Source organism: Diabrotica virgifera, chromosome 5 (assembly GCF_917563875.1).
Source record: "Diabrotica virgifera virgifera chromosome 5, PGI_DIABVI_V3a".
NCBI lineage: Eukaryota > Metazoa > Arthropoda > Insecta > Coleoptera > Chrysomelidae > Diabrotica > Diabrotica virgifera.
The window spans coordinates 111070913-111084569 of NC_065447.1; the positions used below are offsets into that span (position 1 = coordinate 111070913).

The 13657-nt window shown below is 32.6% G+C and overlaps 1 protein-coding gene and 1 long non-coding RNA gene across 2 annotated transcripts in view; both read right to left on the reverse strand.

The window, feature by feature from the left end:
* The window catches only part of LOC126884289 (probable ATP-dependent RNA helicase DDX10), a 61001-nt gene extending 51118 nt beyond the window's left edge, over window positions 1-9883 (reverse strand). Inside the window, exon 1 of the mRNA XM_050650224.1 lies at window positions 9694-9883. Coding sequence (XP_050506181.1) covers window positions 9694-9819 — 126 coding nt within the window. The 5' untranslated portion in view covers window positions 9820-9883. The remainder of the gene's footprint in view (window positions 1-9693) is intronic.
* Window positions 9884-11405: 1522 nt separating this feature from the next.
* On the reverse strand, window positions 11406-13100 carry LOC126884291 (uncharacterized). The gene is made up of 2 exons (XR_007697942.1): window positions 11773-13100; window positions 11406-11703 (listed from the first exon to the last, which is right to left on the reverse strand). It is a non-coding gene; the product is annotated as an uncharacterized LOC126884291 (long non-coding RNA).
* Between the last annotated feature and the right edge of the window lie 557 nt (window positions 13101-13657).

Here is a 13657-nt window from a genome sequence, read left to right on the forward strand (position 1 = left end):
TAAAATAGGCCGATTTAAGCTAACTTACCTTAGTACAAAGTTTATAAGAGCCGAGATACAGGGTGTCAAAGTTAAACTTTTTTTTTATTTATTATTTAATATTTCCTGATAGGTATGAGATAACAACATGAAATTTTATATTTGGGGGTTTCTTGGGTCGAGAAATCTAAATTCCTTACCAAAAATTATGCATTGCCCAGAGGGCGCCACATATGACTTTCAGCACTCATTTATTACGTTCAATTTTTTTTATCCCTCACTCTGTATAATTTTGACATTAAAATTTTTATTTTTCTATTAGTTTTACTTAATAAAGGTATACTTCTTTCATCTTCCTAAACTCAACCGTTTTCGAGATAAACGCATTTTAAATATGCGATACACCATCATTTTTAGCATAATATCATTGAAGTTACACCCGAAAAATAACTTAAAATTTATGAAAATAATAAATTTATTACCACATGGATAATTTTAACGGTATCTACCATAAAACCTTTTTACAATAATGTGGTAACCTTGTCGGACAGTTTTCACGGGGCATATGCGCAGTCGGACCCGCCGAAAATGTCAATTTCCTGAAATTTTTTTATTTATTACCACAGATGTTATTTTTATTTTGTACTGTTTTTTTACATGTGTAATGCATATTGGATCACTTGTCGGACAAAAATAATGGGGCGTTTTGGTACAATTTAAAAAAAATTAATTTTTATACATTTTTGACTTCATATTAAATTACGTATTTTTCGGCTCATATTACCCGTATGCGCGCCAATGGTGAATATTAAATTCTTAACTGTAGTTAAAAAATGTGCAATAACTACCTCTTAAAACCCACCAACTGGTCAACTGGTTTTAAAGCAATAAATAAATCGTCAGTTTGTCAGAAAAACTTCAACACCCCCTATCTCGGAAACGATGCATTTGTGGACATACGTTTTTCTCGTAAAGCAAACTGACTTTATTTTGTCATGCACAATTACTCCTTAAAGTTTGCCATTTAAAAACACACTTTGTCTATGAAAAACATGGCTAGTTATTAAAGTCCTTAACTTTTTTATTATCCAACATAAACGAATGAATGAAAAAACTGAATGTTGAGAAGGAATGAGGCTATAGTTAGGTTTTAATTTTAGTATTTTATAGATGCTAGAATATTCCACGGGGTGATGCGAACTTTGAGAAAAAACATTTTTCCCTTTTTAAATAGAAATTGAATAAAATTTCTGAGATCGGTAACTTTTGAATGGTATATACAATTTTCAAAATTACAATGGGATAAGACAGGGAGATTCTCTGAGTCCTCTGTTGTTCAACCTGATCATGGACGAAATAATAAAAAAAGTAGGAACAAAAAAAGAATACCAAATGGGACAGAAACCACTTAAAATAATCTGCTATGCAGACGACGCAATACTAATCTCTCAAAGTGAAGATGATTTACAACGTATGCTGCACGAATTTAATATAACCGCTAGAAAATTTAACATGTAAATTTCCCTAAAAAAGACTAAATGCATGGTTATAACAGCAGATCTAATAAGGTGTAAATTAGAGCTGGAGGGTCAAATAATAGAACAAGTCGTGGAGTTTAAATATCTAGGCATCACACTATGCAGCTACGGAAAGCTCGAAACAAAAGTGGAAGATCAGGTGAATAAAGCAAACAGAGCCGCAGGTTGCCTGAATGAAACAATATAGAGAAATAAAAACATCAGAAAAGAAGTGAAAGGCAGAATTTACAAAAGAGTCATCAGACCAATAATGACATACGCGGCAGAAACACAACCTGATACAGAAAGGACAAAAAGAATGCTATAGAAACAGCAGAGATGAAAACATTGCGAAAAATCGATGGTAAGACGCTGTGGGATAGAGCTAGAAGTGCAGATATATGAAGGAGATGCAAGGTGGACAACATTAATAACTGGGTGAAACAGAGGTGTAATCAGGATGATCCTAAGGGGGAGTTACGTCTACTTGAAGGTCTCTGGGGGTATGGAATAATAATTGTGTTAAGCGTATAGAGCTCAAAGTACACCCAAAAGGGGGGTTATAACCCCCAAAACCACCCCCTGGTTACGCCTATGGGGTGAAAAGCAGAAGAGTAGAATGGAACGACCACATAAGCCGAATGACAACAAATAGAGTAGTAAGGACGGTCAGAGAAGGTTCCCCAATAGGAAGACGATCAGTGGGAAGACCACGAAAAAGGTGGAATGACAACTTACTGGAGGCACATTGAAAAACAGACAGAGTAATGTCTATATAAAAGGAAGAAGAAGAAGAAGAAGAAGAGAAGAATTTTCAAAATTAAACATGCTTTGGAAAGGTAATGTTCAGTACTAAAGGAAGCTGTAAAGTCGGACTTAAATTTTCTAAATTTTTGGGAGTTTTGGGGACGAGAACGAAAAACAGACTCTAAATGGGACGTAAAATCCACACCCTTGGACCAAAATGGATGGTTGACATATATCTCTTTTCCTATATTTTAAGATTGGATTTGGCCCAATTTTTTCAATTCAGTCACATTTAGAAAATCGAAAATTTCTTGTATAATATAGTGTCGCATGTACGGGAACAGCCGTTCTCTGGGATATAAAAAAATAATAAGCATCAAGGAGACCAAAGCGAACTATAAACAATTTTTCTCGGTTAGATCTACATAGATCAAACTGAAAATTTGTAGAAATACACCTTATAATATTTATAAGAACGTAACGTAGAGAACATTCCTTCTTCTTCTTCTTTCTCATAATCCTTAGTGCCCTTCAGGGCGTCGGATGTCGGGTTCCGCCTTGTAGAGAACATTCTAAAATTTAAAAAAAAATTTCCGAAATTTTCCCTCTTGTCGGAAAATCTTTTTGGAAAATTTTGTGTACAATTCTTTGTCATGCCCTTTTAAGTGTAGTACTTAGCGTGTGTACCAATTTTTAGCTAAATCGATTCAAAACTGACCGAGAAACACTGTTTTAAATTTTTTTTTTGATAATACCTCTTCGTCGATAGCCTAAAAGAATTAAGATTTCTGTTAGTTTGCCCCAACATTTTTGTCAGACAATTATATTTTTTGTTTAAGAATATAATTCCTTGTAACCTACTACTTTTGTCGGAAAAATGGTTGTAAAGATAAGGGATGCACGAACCCAGCATAATTTGAAAGTATACTTTACTAATAAAAATAAATTTTTTGTCCGACTGTCGAGTTGCCCCAATATTTTTGTCCGACACTTTGATTTTTTGATTAAGAATATAATTACTTATAACCTACTAATGTTGTCGGAAAAATGGTTTTAAAGGTAAGGGTTGCACGAACCCAGTAAGGTTTAAAAGACAGTTTAATAATAAAAATTAAATTTTTTGTCCGACTTTGGATTTGACCCAATATTTTTGTCGGACACTTAGATTTTTTGATTTGGAATATAACTACTTATAACCTGATACTTGTGTCGGAAATTTTTTTTTATTTCGAGAAAAAAAACTACAGAACGATGTTTGTCGTTGTTCAAGGAGTATGTACACAAATTATCAGATCACAATTTTTCTAAAATTTTCCCTCTTGTCGGAAAATTTTTTAAGAAAATTTTGGGTTCCGATCTACGTCATACCCTTTTAAATGCTTTACTTAGTGTGTGTACCAATTTTCAGCTAAATCGATTCAAAAGTAACCGAGAAACACTGTTTTAAAATTTTTTTTTGATAATACCTCCTCGTCGATAGCCTAAAAGAATTAAGTTTTCTGTTCGTTTGCCCCAACATTTTTGTCAGACAATTATATTTTTTGTTTAAGAATATAATTACTTGTAACCTGCTACTTTTGTCGGAAAAATGGTTGTAAAGATAAGGGATGCACGAAGCCAGCATAATTTGAAAGTATACTTTACTAATAAAAATAAATTTTTTGTCCGACTGTCGAGTTGCCCCAATATTTTTGTCCGACACTTTGATTTTTTGATTAAGAATATAATTACTTATAACCTACTAATGTTGTCGGAAAAATGGTTTTAAAGTTAAGGGTTGCACGAACCCAGTAAGGTTTAAAAGACTGTTTATTAATAAAAATTAAATTTTTTGTCCGACTTTGGATTTGACCCAATATTTTTGTCGGACACTTAGATTTTTTGATTTGGAATATAACTACTTATAACCTGATACTTGTGTCGGAAATTTTTTTTTATTTCGAGAAAAAAAAACTACAGAACGATGTTTGTCGTTGTTCAAGGAGTATGTACACAAATTATCAGATCACAATTTTTCTAAAATCTTCCCTCTTGTCGGAAAATTTTTTAAGAAAATTTTGGGTTCCGATCTACGTCATACCCTTTTAAATGCTTTACTTAGTGTGTGTACCAATTTTCAGCTAAATCGATTCAAAAGTAACCGAGAAACACTGTTTTAAAATTTTTTTTTGATAATACCTCCTCGTCGATAGCCTAAAAGAATTAAGTTTTCTGTTCGTTTGCCCCAACATTTTTGTCAGACAATTATATTTTTTGTTTAAGAATATAATTACTTGTAACCTGCTACTTTTGTCGGAAAAATGGTTGTAAAGATAAGGGATGCACGAAGCCAGCATAATTTGAAAGTATACTTTACTAATAAAAATAAATTTTTTGTCCGACTGTCGAGTTGCCCCAATATTTTTGTCCGACACTTTGATTTTTTGATTAAGAATATAATTACTTATAACCTACTAATGTTGTCGGAAAAATGGTTTTAAAGGTAAGGGTTGCACGAACCCAGTAAGGTTTAAAAGACAGTTTATTAATAAAAATTAAATTTTTTGTCCGACTTTGGATTTGACCCAATATTTTTGTCGGACACTTAGATTTTTTGATATAGAATATAACTACTTATAACCTGATACTTGTGTCGGAAATTTTTTTTAATTGGAAATAAAAAACTACAGAACGATGTTTGTCGTTGTTCAAGGAGTATGTACGCAAATATCAGATCACAATTTTTCTAAAATTTTCCCTCTTGTCCGAAATTTTTTTGGGAAAATTTTGGGTACAGCTCTACGTCATACCCTTTTAAATGTTTTACTTAGTGTGTGTACCAATTTTCAGCTAAATCGATTCAAAAATAACCGAAAAAATCTGTTTTAAAATATTTTTGGATAATACCTCCTCGTCCATAGCCTAAAAGAATTAAGTTTCCTGTTCGTTTGCCCCAACATTTTTGTCAGACAATTACATTTTTTGTTTAAGAGTATAATTACTTGTATCCTACTACTTTTGTCGGAAAAATGGTTGTAAAGATAAGGGATGCACGAACCCAGAATAGTTTCAAAGTATAGTTTATTAATAAAAATTAAATTTTTTGTCCGACTTTGGATGTGCCCCACTATTTATGTCGGGCACTTAGATTTTTTGATTTGAAATATAACTATTTATAACCTGATACATGTGCTGAAAATTTTTTTTTAATTCGAGAAAAAAAAATATAGAACGATGTTTGTCGTTGTTCAAGGAGTATGTACACAAATTATCAGATCACAATTTTTCTAAAATTTTCCCTCTTGTCGGAAAATTTTTTAAGAAAATTTTGGGTTCCGATCTGCGTCATACCCTTTTAAATGCTTTACTTAGTGTGTGTACCAATTTTCAGCTAAATCGATTCAAAAGTAACCGAGAAACACTGTTTTAAATTTTTTTTTTGATAATACCTCCTCGTCGATAGCCTAAAAGAATTAAGTTTTCTGTTCGTTTGCCCCAACATTTTTGTCAGACAATTACATTTTTTGTTTAAGAATATAATTACTTGTAACCTACTACTTTTGTCGGAAAAATGGTTGTAAAGATAAGGGATGCACGAACCCAGCATAATTTGAAAGTATACTTTACTAATAAAAATTAAATTTTTTGTCCGACTGTCGAGTTGCCCCAATATTTTTGTCCGACGCTTTGATTTTTTGATTAAGAATATAATTACTTATAACCTACTAATGTTGTCGGAAAAATGGTTGTAAATAAAAAAATTTCAGGAAATTGACATCTTCGGCGCGTCCGACTGCGCATATGCCCCGTGAAAATTGTCCGACAAGGTTACCACATTATTGTAAAAAGGTTTTATGATAGATACCGTTAAAATTATCGATGTGGTAATAAATTTATTATTTTCATAAATTTGACATATTTAGCGTGTCCGACGCGTCATATGCCCCAATATTTTTGTCCGACAAAATTGTTTTCGTTGTTTATATGATAAAATCCATTGATTAAAATAGAATGACCAATGTGGTAATAAATTTTTTTCTTGCATAAAATTGACAACTTCGTCACCGCTTGACAGACAAACGCCCCACTACCATAATGCGCCAAGCTCAAAATTTGTCCGACTCCATCCAAATAACAAGTACAAAAAGTTTCAACGGTGTGGTCATAAATAATAATTTTATATGCGGGCCCAAGGCCTAATATAGTATATACGAGAAATTTGGAACAAAAAATACAAAATATCTTAACGGAAAAAGAGCCGGAGCTGTCCACACAACAGGCTTGTCACTGCAAAACTGAAGGATGAAAAAATAGAGGAGGTGGAAAGAAAAGAGTACAAGAAAGTAAAAGTAAACAAATTAAAGATAGAACGTGTGTGAGAACTTTACAAGAAGGAAACCAATAAAAGATTGAGGCAGATAGAGTACCAAAAAGAAACATGGACAATGGAAGAAAGATGGAAAACTTACAGGGAAGTATTAAAGAAAACAGCAGCTGAAGTATGTGGAATCAAAAAATGTAACAATCAATTGAAAAGGACAAGATGGTGGAATAAAGAAGTGAAAACAGAAATAAAAAAGAAGAAAATGGCATGGAAAAAATACATCGAAACAGGGTTAGAAGAAGATAAAGAAGAATATTACAAGCAGAGGCGATTGGTAAAAAAGACAGTCACACAAGCAAAAGCAAAATCATGGAAAGAATTTGGAGAAAAACTACAAGAAGGATATATAACAAACAATAGAAACTTTTGGACGACAATACGACACATGAATGGGGGAAAACAAAAGGAGATAAATGCAGTAAGAGATTCAATGCAAATTCAAATAAACCCGGAACAAATAGCTAGGGTATGGAAAGAATATTATGAGGAAAAATTTGATACCGAAGTAACACAGGTTGACAATGTAATAAATGAAGGCCAAGAAAACACAGGATAGACCAAATAAGTAGAGAAGAAGTAATTCGCGGTGTGCAAGTACTTGGAAGGGAAACAAGAAACAACCGTGCGCGAGTCGCGGAGAAATATTGCAACTATCTTAAATAATTCATATTGTCAATTGAAATTGTCAAGTTGACGTATATTTCATACCTTCTGTCATTGAAGCAGAAAAGTTATATATTGCTCCACAATATTGATATGATATTATTGATATGATATTATTATATGCAATTATTATATAAAAGTAAATTTAATTAATTGTATTTTGCTTGCAGCACTGCATTTTAATAACTAATTTTATTTACTACATACAATTGTTTACGTTTGCATAGCATAACCTGCATCTTATTTTTTCTTCTTATTATTTTTTTGGACTATGGCCTTGACAATTATCCAATAACCAGGACTAATATAATTGGCCAATATAATTAAAAGTGCGAATAAAAGTACAGAGCGTAGAAATAGGGGTCGCTTTGCCGAACTTGCACGGTCCCAATAGAAGGAATATCAAACATAAAAATAGACAAGGCAGGAGGAGATGATAAAATTGAACCGGAAATGGTAAAATACATGGGAGAAGAGGGAATAAACTGGCTATGGACAATATATAAAGAGGCATGGGAAAAACAAGCAATCCCTAGAGACTGGCAGAATAACATAATTGTACCAATATACAAAAAAGGAGAACATATAAACTGCGAAAACTACAGAGCTATATGTCTGTCATCAGTATGCTTTAAAGTGTATACAAAAATAATAGAGAAAAGACTAAGGCAAGAAGTAGAAATGAAATTGGGAGATGAACAAGCGGCCTTTAGACCAGGAAGACAAACAAATGACAACATATTTACCATCAGGAACCTAATCGAAAGATGCTTAGACATGGGGGGAAACTGGTATTAGCATTCATAGACCTAAGAGCAGCATTTGACACGATAGAAAGACAAATTATAGGGGAATGCTTGAGGAAAATAAATGTACCAAACAAATTGATAAAAATTATAGAAAGTACTTACAAAGAGGTAAAAGGAAGAGTACAAATAGCAGGGGAACGATCAGAAGAATTTAACTGGAATAAAGGTATTAAACAAGGAGATAGTCTCAGCCCTTTGCTATTCATAATCGTAATGAATTAATAAGAAAAACTAGAGCAAGAACCAACCAACTACAGACAATAATAGGATACCATAGATTACAACCGGTAACAATAGAGTCCTTAATGTATGCGGACGACATAGTACTAATAGCAGATTCCGAGAACAAAATGCAGAAACTAATGGATATATGGGTAGAGGAAATAGAAGAGCTAAAAATGGAAATAAACGAGGAAAAAAGTAAGATAATGATAATCAACGGCAAAGAAGATAATGAAATAAAGATAAAATGCAAAAACTCAGAACTGGAAATAGTGACAACTTACGAATACCTGGGAAGTATCATTACTAACGACGGAAAAATAGACTGGGAAATAACAAATAGAGCAAAGAAATCAAACAAGTTATACTATGCCTTAGCCCCAATACTGGGGAAAAGAGAACTTGCAAGAGAGACAAAAATAAACATATATAACACAATAGTGATACCGACTGTGCTCTACGCAAGTGAAAACTGGACAATTCTGGAAAAACATAAGAGCAGAATAAATGCAATGGAGATAAGACATTTAAGAAGGATAGTTGGAAAGACAAAATGGGATAGATTAAGCAACGAGACTATTAGGAGAATGGCCAACCAAGAACCAATAATGAATAAATTAAAAAAGAGACAAATGAATTGGTATGGGCATTTGATGAGGATGCAACCCAACAGAATTACGAGAAGAATCCACGAAGCAAGTAACATTGCAAAGAGAAAAAGAGGCAGACCAAGAAAAAAATGGATACAGCAAATAGTAGAGGCAGGAAAAGTTAAAGGAAAATCACTCGAGGAATTAAAAATAATGGCGGAAAACAGAAAAGAATGGAAGAGATGGGTGAATGTAAATTAAAATAGCAATCCCAAATCCGACACCCTGATAGGGTACAAGGAAGGGGAGAAAGAAAGAAAGAGAAAGAAAGACCAGGAATATTGAATGTGCTGTTGTAATATGATTTTGTGTATAAAACATTGACCACAATAAAGTGTAAGGCATTCAGTATTTTGTTGTTAGATAGATGCTAACGTGTCTTAATAGATTGGTATAGCTCTGTGATACTATTGTAAACAAGTTGTGGTTTAGTCACTGATTGTTTAAATGTGAATATTATACTGTATCTTAACTGAAATAGAGTTTTATTCAATAAGGACTAAAGAAGCAATTTGAGGACCAACCCTTCAGCCTCTTCAGGACACAGGTTATGAACGCTAAAGGGCAGGGGATGTACGAGCTCTGAAAATATCATTAAATTTCCAATAACAAAAAAATTGCTTTCTCCTCAATAAAACTCTGTTATTTGATACATATAATTACAGTAGTTCCATTAATTAAAATTTAAAAGAAAAATATTTCAAGCATGTTAAGACTACTACTTACTATAATGTATTACTAACCGTTTCATATTGATCTGTAAGTTTCTTTATAATTACAGACTCTGGCTCTTGCTTTTTCTTAGATTTATTGAAAACTTTAACCTTCTTTTTCTCTTTTTTTATACTTTTCTCTTTAACTGTTGTCATATTTTCATTAAATAAAATAACTAACTAATAACAAAACAACAATGAGGTTAATGTTAGGTTATGTCAATCTTCTTCTTCTTTACCAGAGTTGTCTTTTCTTCTTCTTGTAGTTTCATGGCCTCCACCTCTTAGGTACTTGGCCAGTCCTCGTATTTAGACTAACTGGAAGGGAATCCTCTTTTCAAAGGGTCTGGATTTTTCCATATTCCCTTCTTTAAATTCATTGTGATATGATTTTCAAATAACTATTTTTATTTTATATTTTAATTTGAAATATTGTTAAAAATTGATTGATCTTTCTTAAGGTTTGGTCATTAATATTATGTAAGAGATTTTGTATTGAAATGGGGGTTGGACTTCCTATATTAACTAGTTCCTGATACAGGTCAAATTGATTTGTTTTGTTAATTGGGCATTCAAGTAACATATGAGTTATACTTCCCATCTGTCCACATTCACAAAAAGGAGTATCACTACAATTAATTTTAAACAAATGGTCTACGAGCCGTTAAATACCGCTATGAATTCCACGATTTTATTGGTTAGAACTACCCACGTGATATCTGTGTTCGTATTGGTCAGAGAATTAAGCAATAAAGACAAATAATGACAATCAGCTGTTAGACTAAGGGCCGGTTGTTCGAACGCTAATCAACAATGATCATTATCAAATAATTAATTACTGTCAATGTCAATTGTTAAAACATAATTAATTACAATTCTGAGACTATAATCAATTAATATAACAATGAATATTAGCATAATTAATAATAAATCTCATAATTGTAATTAATTATGTTTTCAGCAACCCAAACAAAGTTGACATTGACAGTTTTGGTGACAGTAATTAAATATTTAATAATGATCATTGTTGATTAGCGTTCGAACAACCGGCCCTTAGACATCCTTATGTGATGGAATTTTTATTTTGATGTAAATAAATATTATTACTGATAATTTGTATAAGCAAAATTATTGTACTGCACCTACAGTGACTCACAGCTTCAAGTCTCAAATGATACAGTCGTTACTCAATAAAACTAGCTTGTGTCAGTGACCCAATATAAGAAAAAAAAATTACATACTGACAGTAAGTTACTAACTATAAGTCCTCTAAAATAGCTAAGCTATGTTTTGGGTTTCAAATATACCATACTTAAATAACAATAGGGTAAAAATTTACTCTAAGGGTAGACCTTGAAAATGCCAATTTTTTTATGGACTTAGCCTGAAAAGTGGAAAAAAGCAGACATTTTACTGTTTTCTTTGGGGGAAACTGGTAAAAGTGCCCAAAAATCAAGAAATATTTGAAAAAAATCAAAAAATGTAATAGTAGCCAAAAAAAATTTACGTGAAAAGGATACAAAAGTATATAGAATGTCTTAATAAAATATAAGTAATTGAAACATAATACATATAACTGATTTTTACAATCAAATTATGAAAAAATACGTAATATTGGTTAAAATAATATTTTTTTTGTCATATTTCAAAACAATATGGCGGACAGGCGCCGAGAGGTCAAATTTGACAGTGTTGCCAGTTTTAACCTTTTAAAGATTTAAAAATTTAATAAAAATTACTTACAAAACAGCTATAGATCGATGCAATTTGAGAGTCCAAAGCCAAATTCGTGGCTTTAAATGTAATAAAAGTTGCCACCAACATATTTATTTCCTCTGCCTGCAGTTTACTAGCTTCGAAAGAGGCCTTTTCTTTGTGAATATAGGTATTAAAGCCACACCTTAATTGTACTTAAATTTACTTTCGTAACACCTACACACCATTTAGTCTCACTTCACCTTTATTTAATGATAAACTGGGCAGATTGCAATTGGGCGCAGGCGGTCTGAAAGGAGGAAGGCCTAACCCTTCGGTCCAAACCTAACTTACGGGTATTATATTGAGAGAACCGCAGGAGGTATTTGACCGCTGAGCGCAATCACAACCCACCCGATAAACTAACTTCACTTTCACAAATTTGTATATGATGCAACAGACAACGCCCAAATCCAGGGCGCAGCACAAACAACCGACCTAACAAACTAAAAACTAACAATAAACTGTTTAAAAAATGCGTCAATGCATGCATCTACCAATTTTTCAAAAACAGTTGCCAAATTTAGAGGTTTGCATAAATATTCCAAATCAATGGTACGCTTAAATGGACAAAAATCGATGTTTTCATGTGAAATTATCTTTTGTCATTCACATGGCAACATGGTTTCCCGAAATCAGTGACAGTACATAACCATGAAATACACAAAATTTCATTCCAACCTTGAAAGTGTATTCTGGGAATCCCACAGAATTTATTTATTAAAATATAATCATAAATCACTATAATATTAATAAACTTGATGTAATCTAACCTAACGTAACGAAACCTAACCAGAACTAACCTGACCCTTGTAATAAAGCAGTCATTTTGTGTTAAAAATGCGTCAGAATAAGTAAAATGACATATTTAAGAATTGAAAAATTGTAATTTTCATAAGAAAACATATTTTATATAACTATGGCAACACTGTTAGGATTCTCCTTCTTGCGTTTATAAAACGGTTGTCATTCCTGTCGTTTCTTGTTGTTTCATGGTATATAATGGCGGAAAATGGCGGCGATTTTTAAAAATAAGACATATTTTAAATTGCAATTACATGAAAAGTAACGCCCGCCCCCAATAAAAAATTATTGTACAATTATCAGTAAGTGAAACAGAATTCATTGGTATAAATTTCATATCCGTAATCCGTCTACCCATTCAGTAAACTAGAACCAACAATAGTTCTTTAATTATTTTGTGTACGATTTTGATATCAGCTAAAATGATGTAAACTTTTAAAGGAGAATATTAATAAAGAAAACAAAACTCCTTGTTGCTTATTTCTTTGGCTGATAAAAGATTTATTTCTTGCAGTTCAGCTATGTAGGTAGATTATTCTTTTGTAATATCCGTTTAATTGTTTTAGGGTTACCTATTTTTCCAAACTGTGTTTCCACCTCATCTCTCAATTTTGGTGCACTTTTTTGGGATTATTTGCTATTTCTCTGACAATACATCTTAGCTATTAGGACTTTGCAGACGACTGCTCTGAAAAGTTCATTTGATGTTCATCCGTACCATTCTCTCAAGTTGCGCAGCCAAGATATTCTGCATCTCCCTATGCTTCTTTTTCCTTGAATCTTTCCCTGCATAATGAGTTGGAGCAAGTTGTTTTGGCCCATACATGGCAACATTTTTCATACGAATTTCTAGTTACATACAATCTATCTTTTTATGGCATAAGGCCAAACCCAGTTATACCAGGAAATTGGCTCAGGCCATAGCATTATTCTCTACATATAAAAACTTAGGAAAGTGTGTCCTTTTAGGTGACACAATAGATCGAACACAACGAGCCATGTGTATCTTTTTTAGTACACAGTGTTGAGGACAGTGTATATCTAAAAGGATACACTGGCGCTGAGGGTGTTAATTATTGCATATTTGAAACCCAAAACATAGCTTATGCTATTTTAGAAGACTCATACTAACTTACCTACCTTCAGTATGTAAGTTTTTTCTAATAAATATTGAGCGACTGACACAAGCTAGCTTTATTGAGTAGTGACTGCATCATTTAAGCTGTGAGCCCCTGTATATGTTTATCAGTCATGGCCTAGCTACATGTTAAAATTGTTTCGTTATCATTCCCTGCGTTGCTTTCTTCAGCATGCACACTGATTTTTGTACAGCAGCTTTTGTAGCCAATAGTTACTCTTGTTTGTTTTCTAGATTTTTCCTAATCAGGACTTGATTTCTTTTTGGTTTGTTACTAACTCCCTTCTACAATAGAGA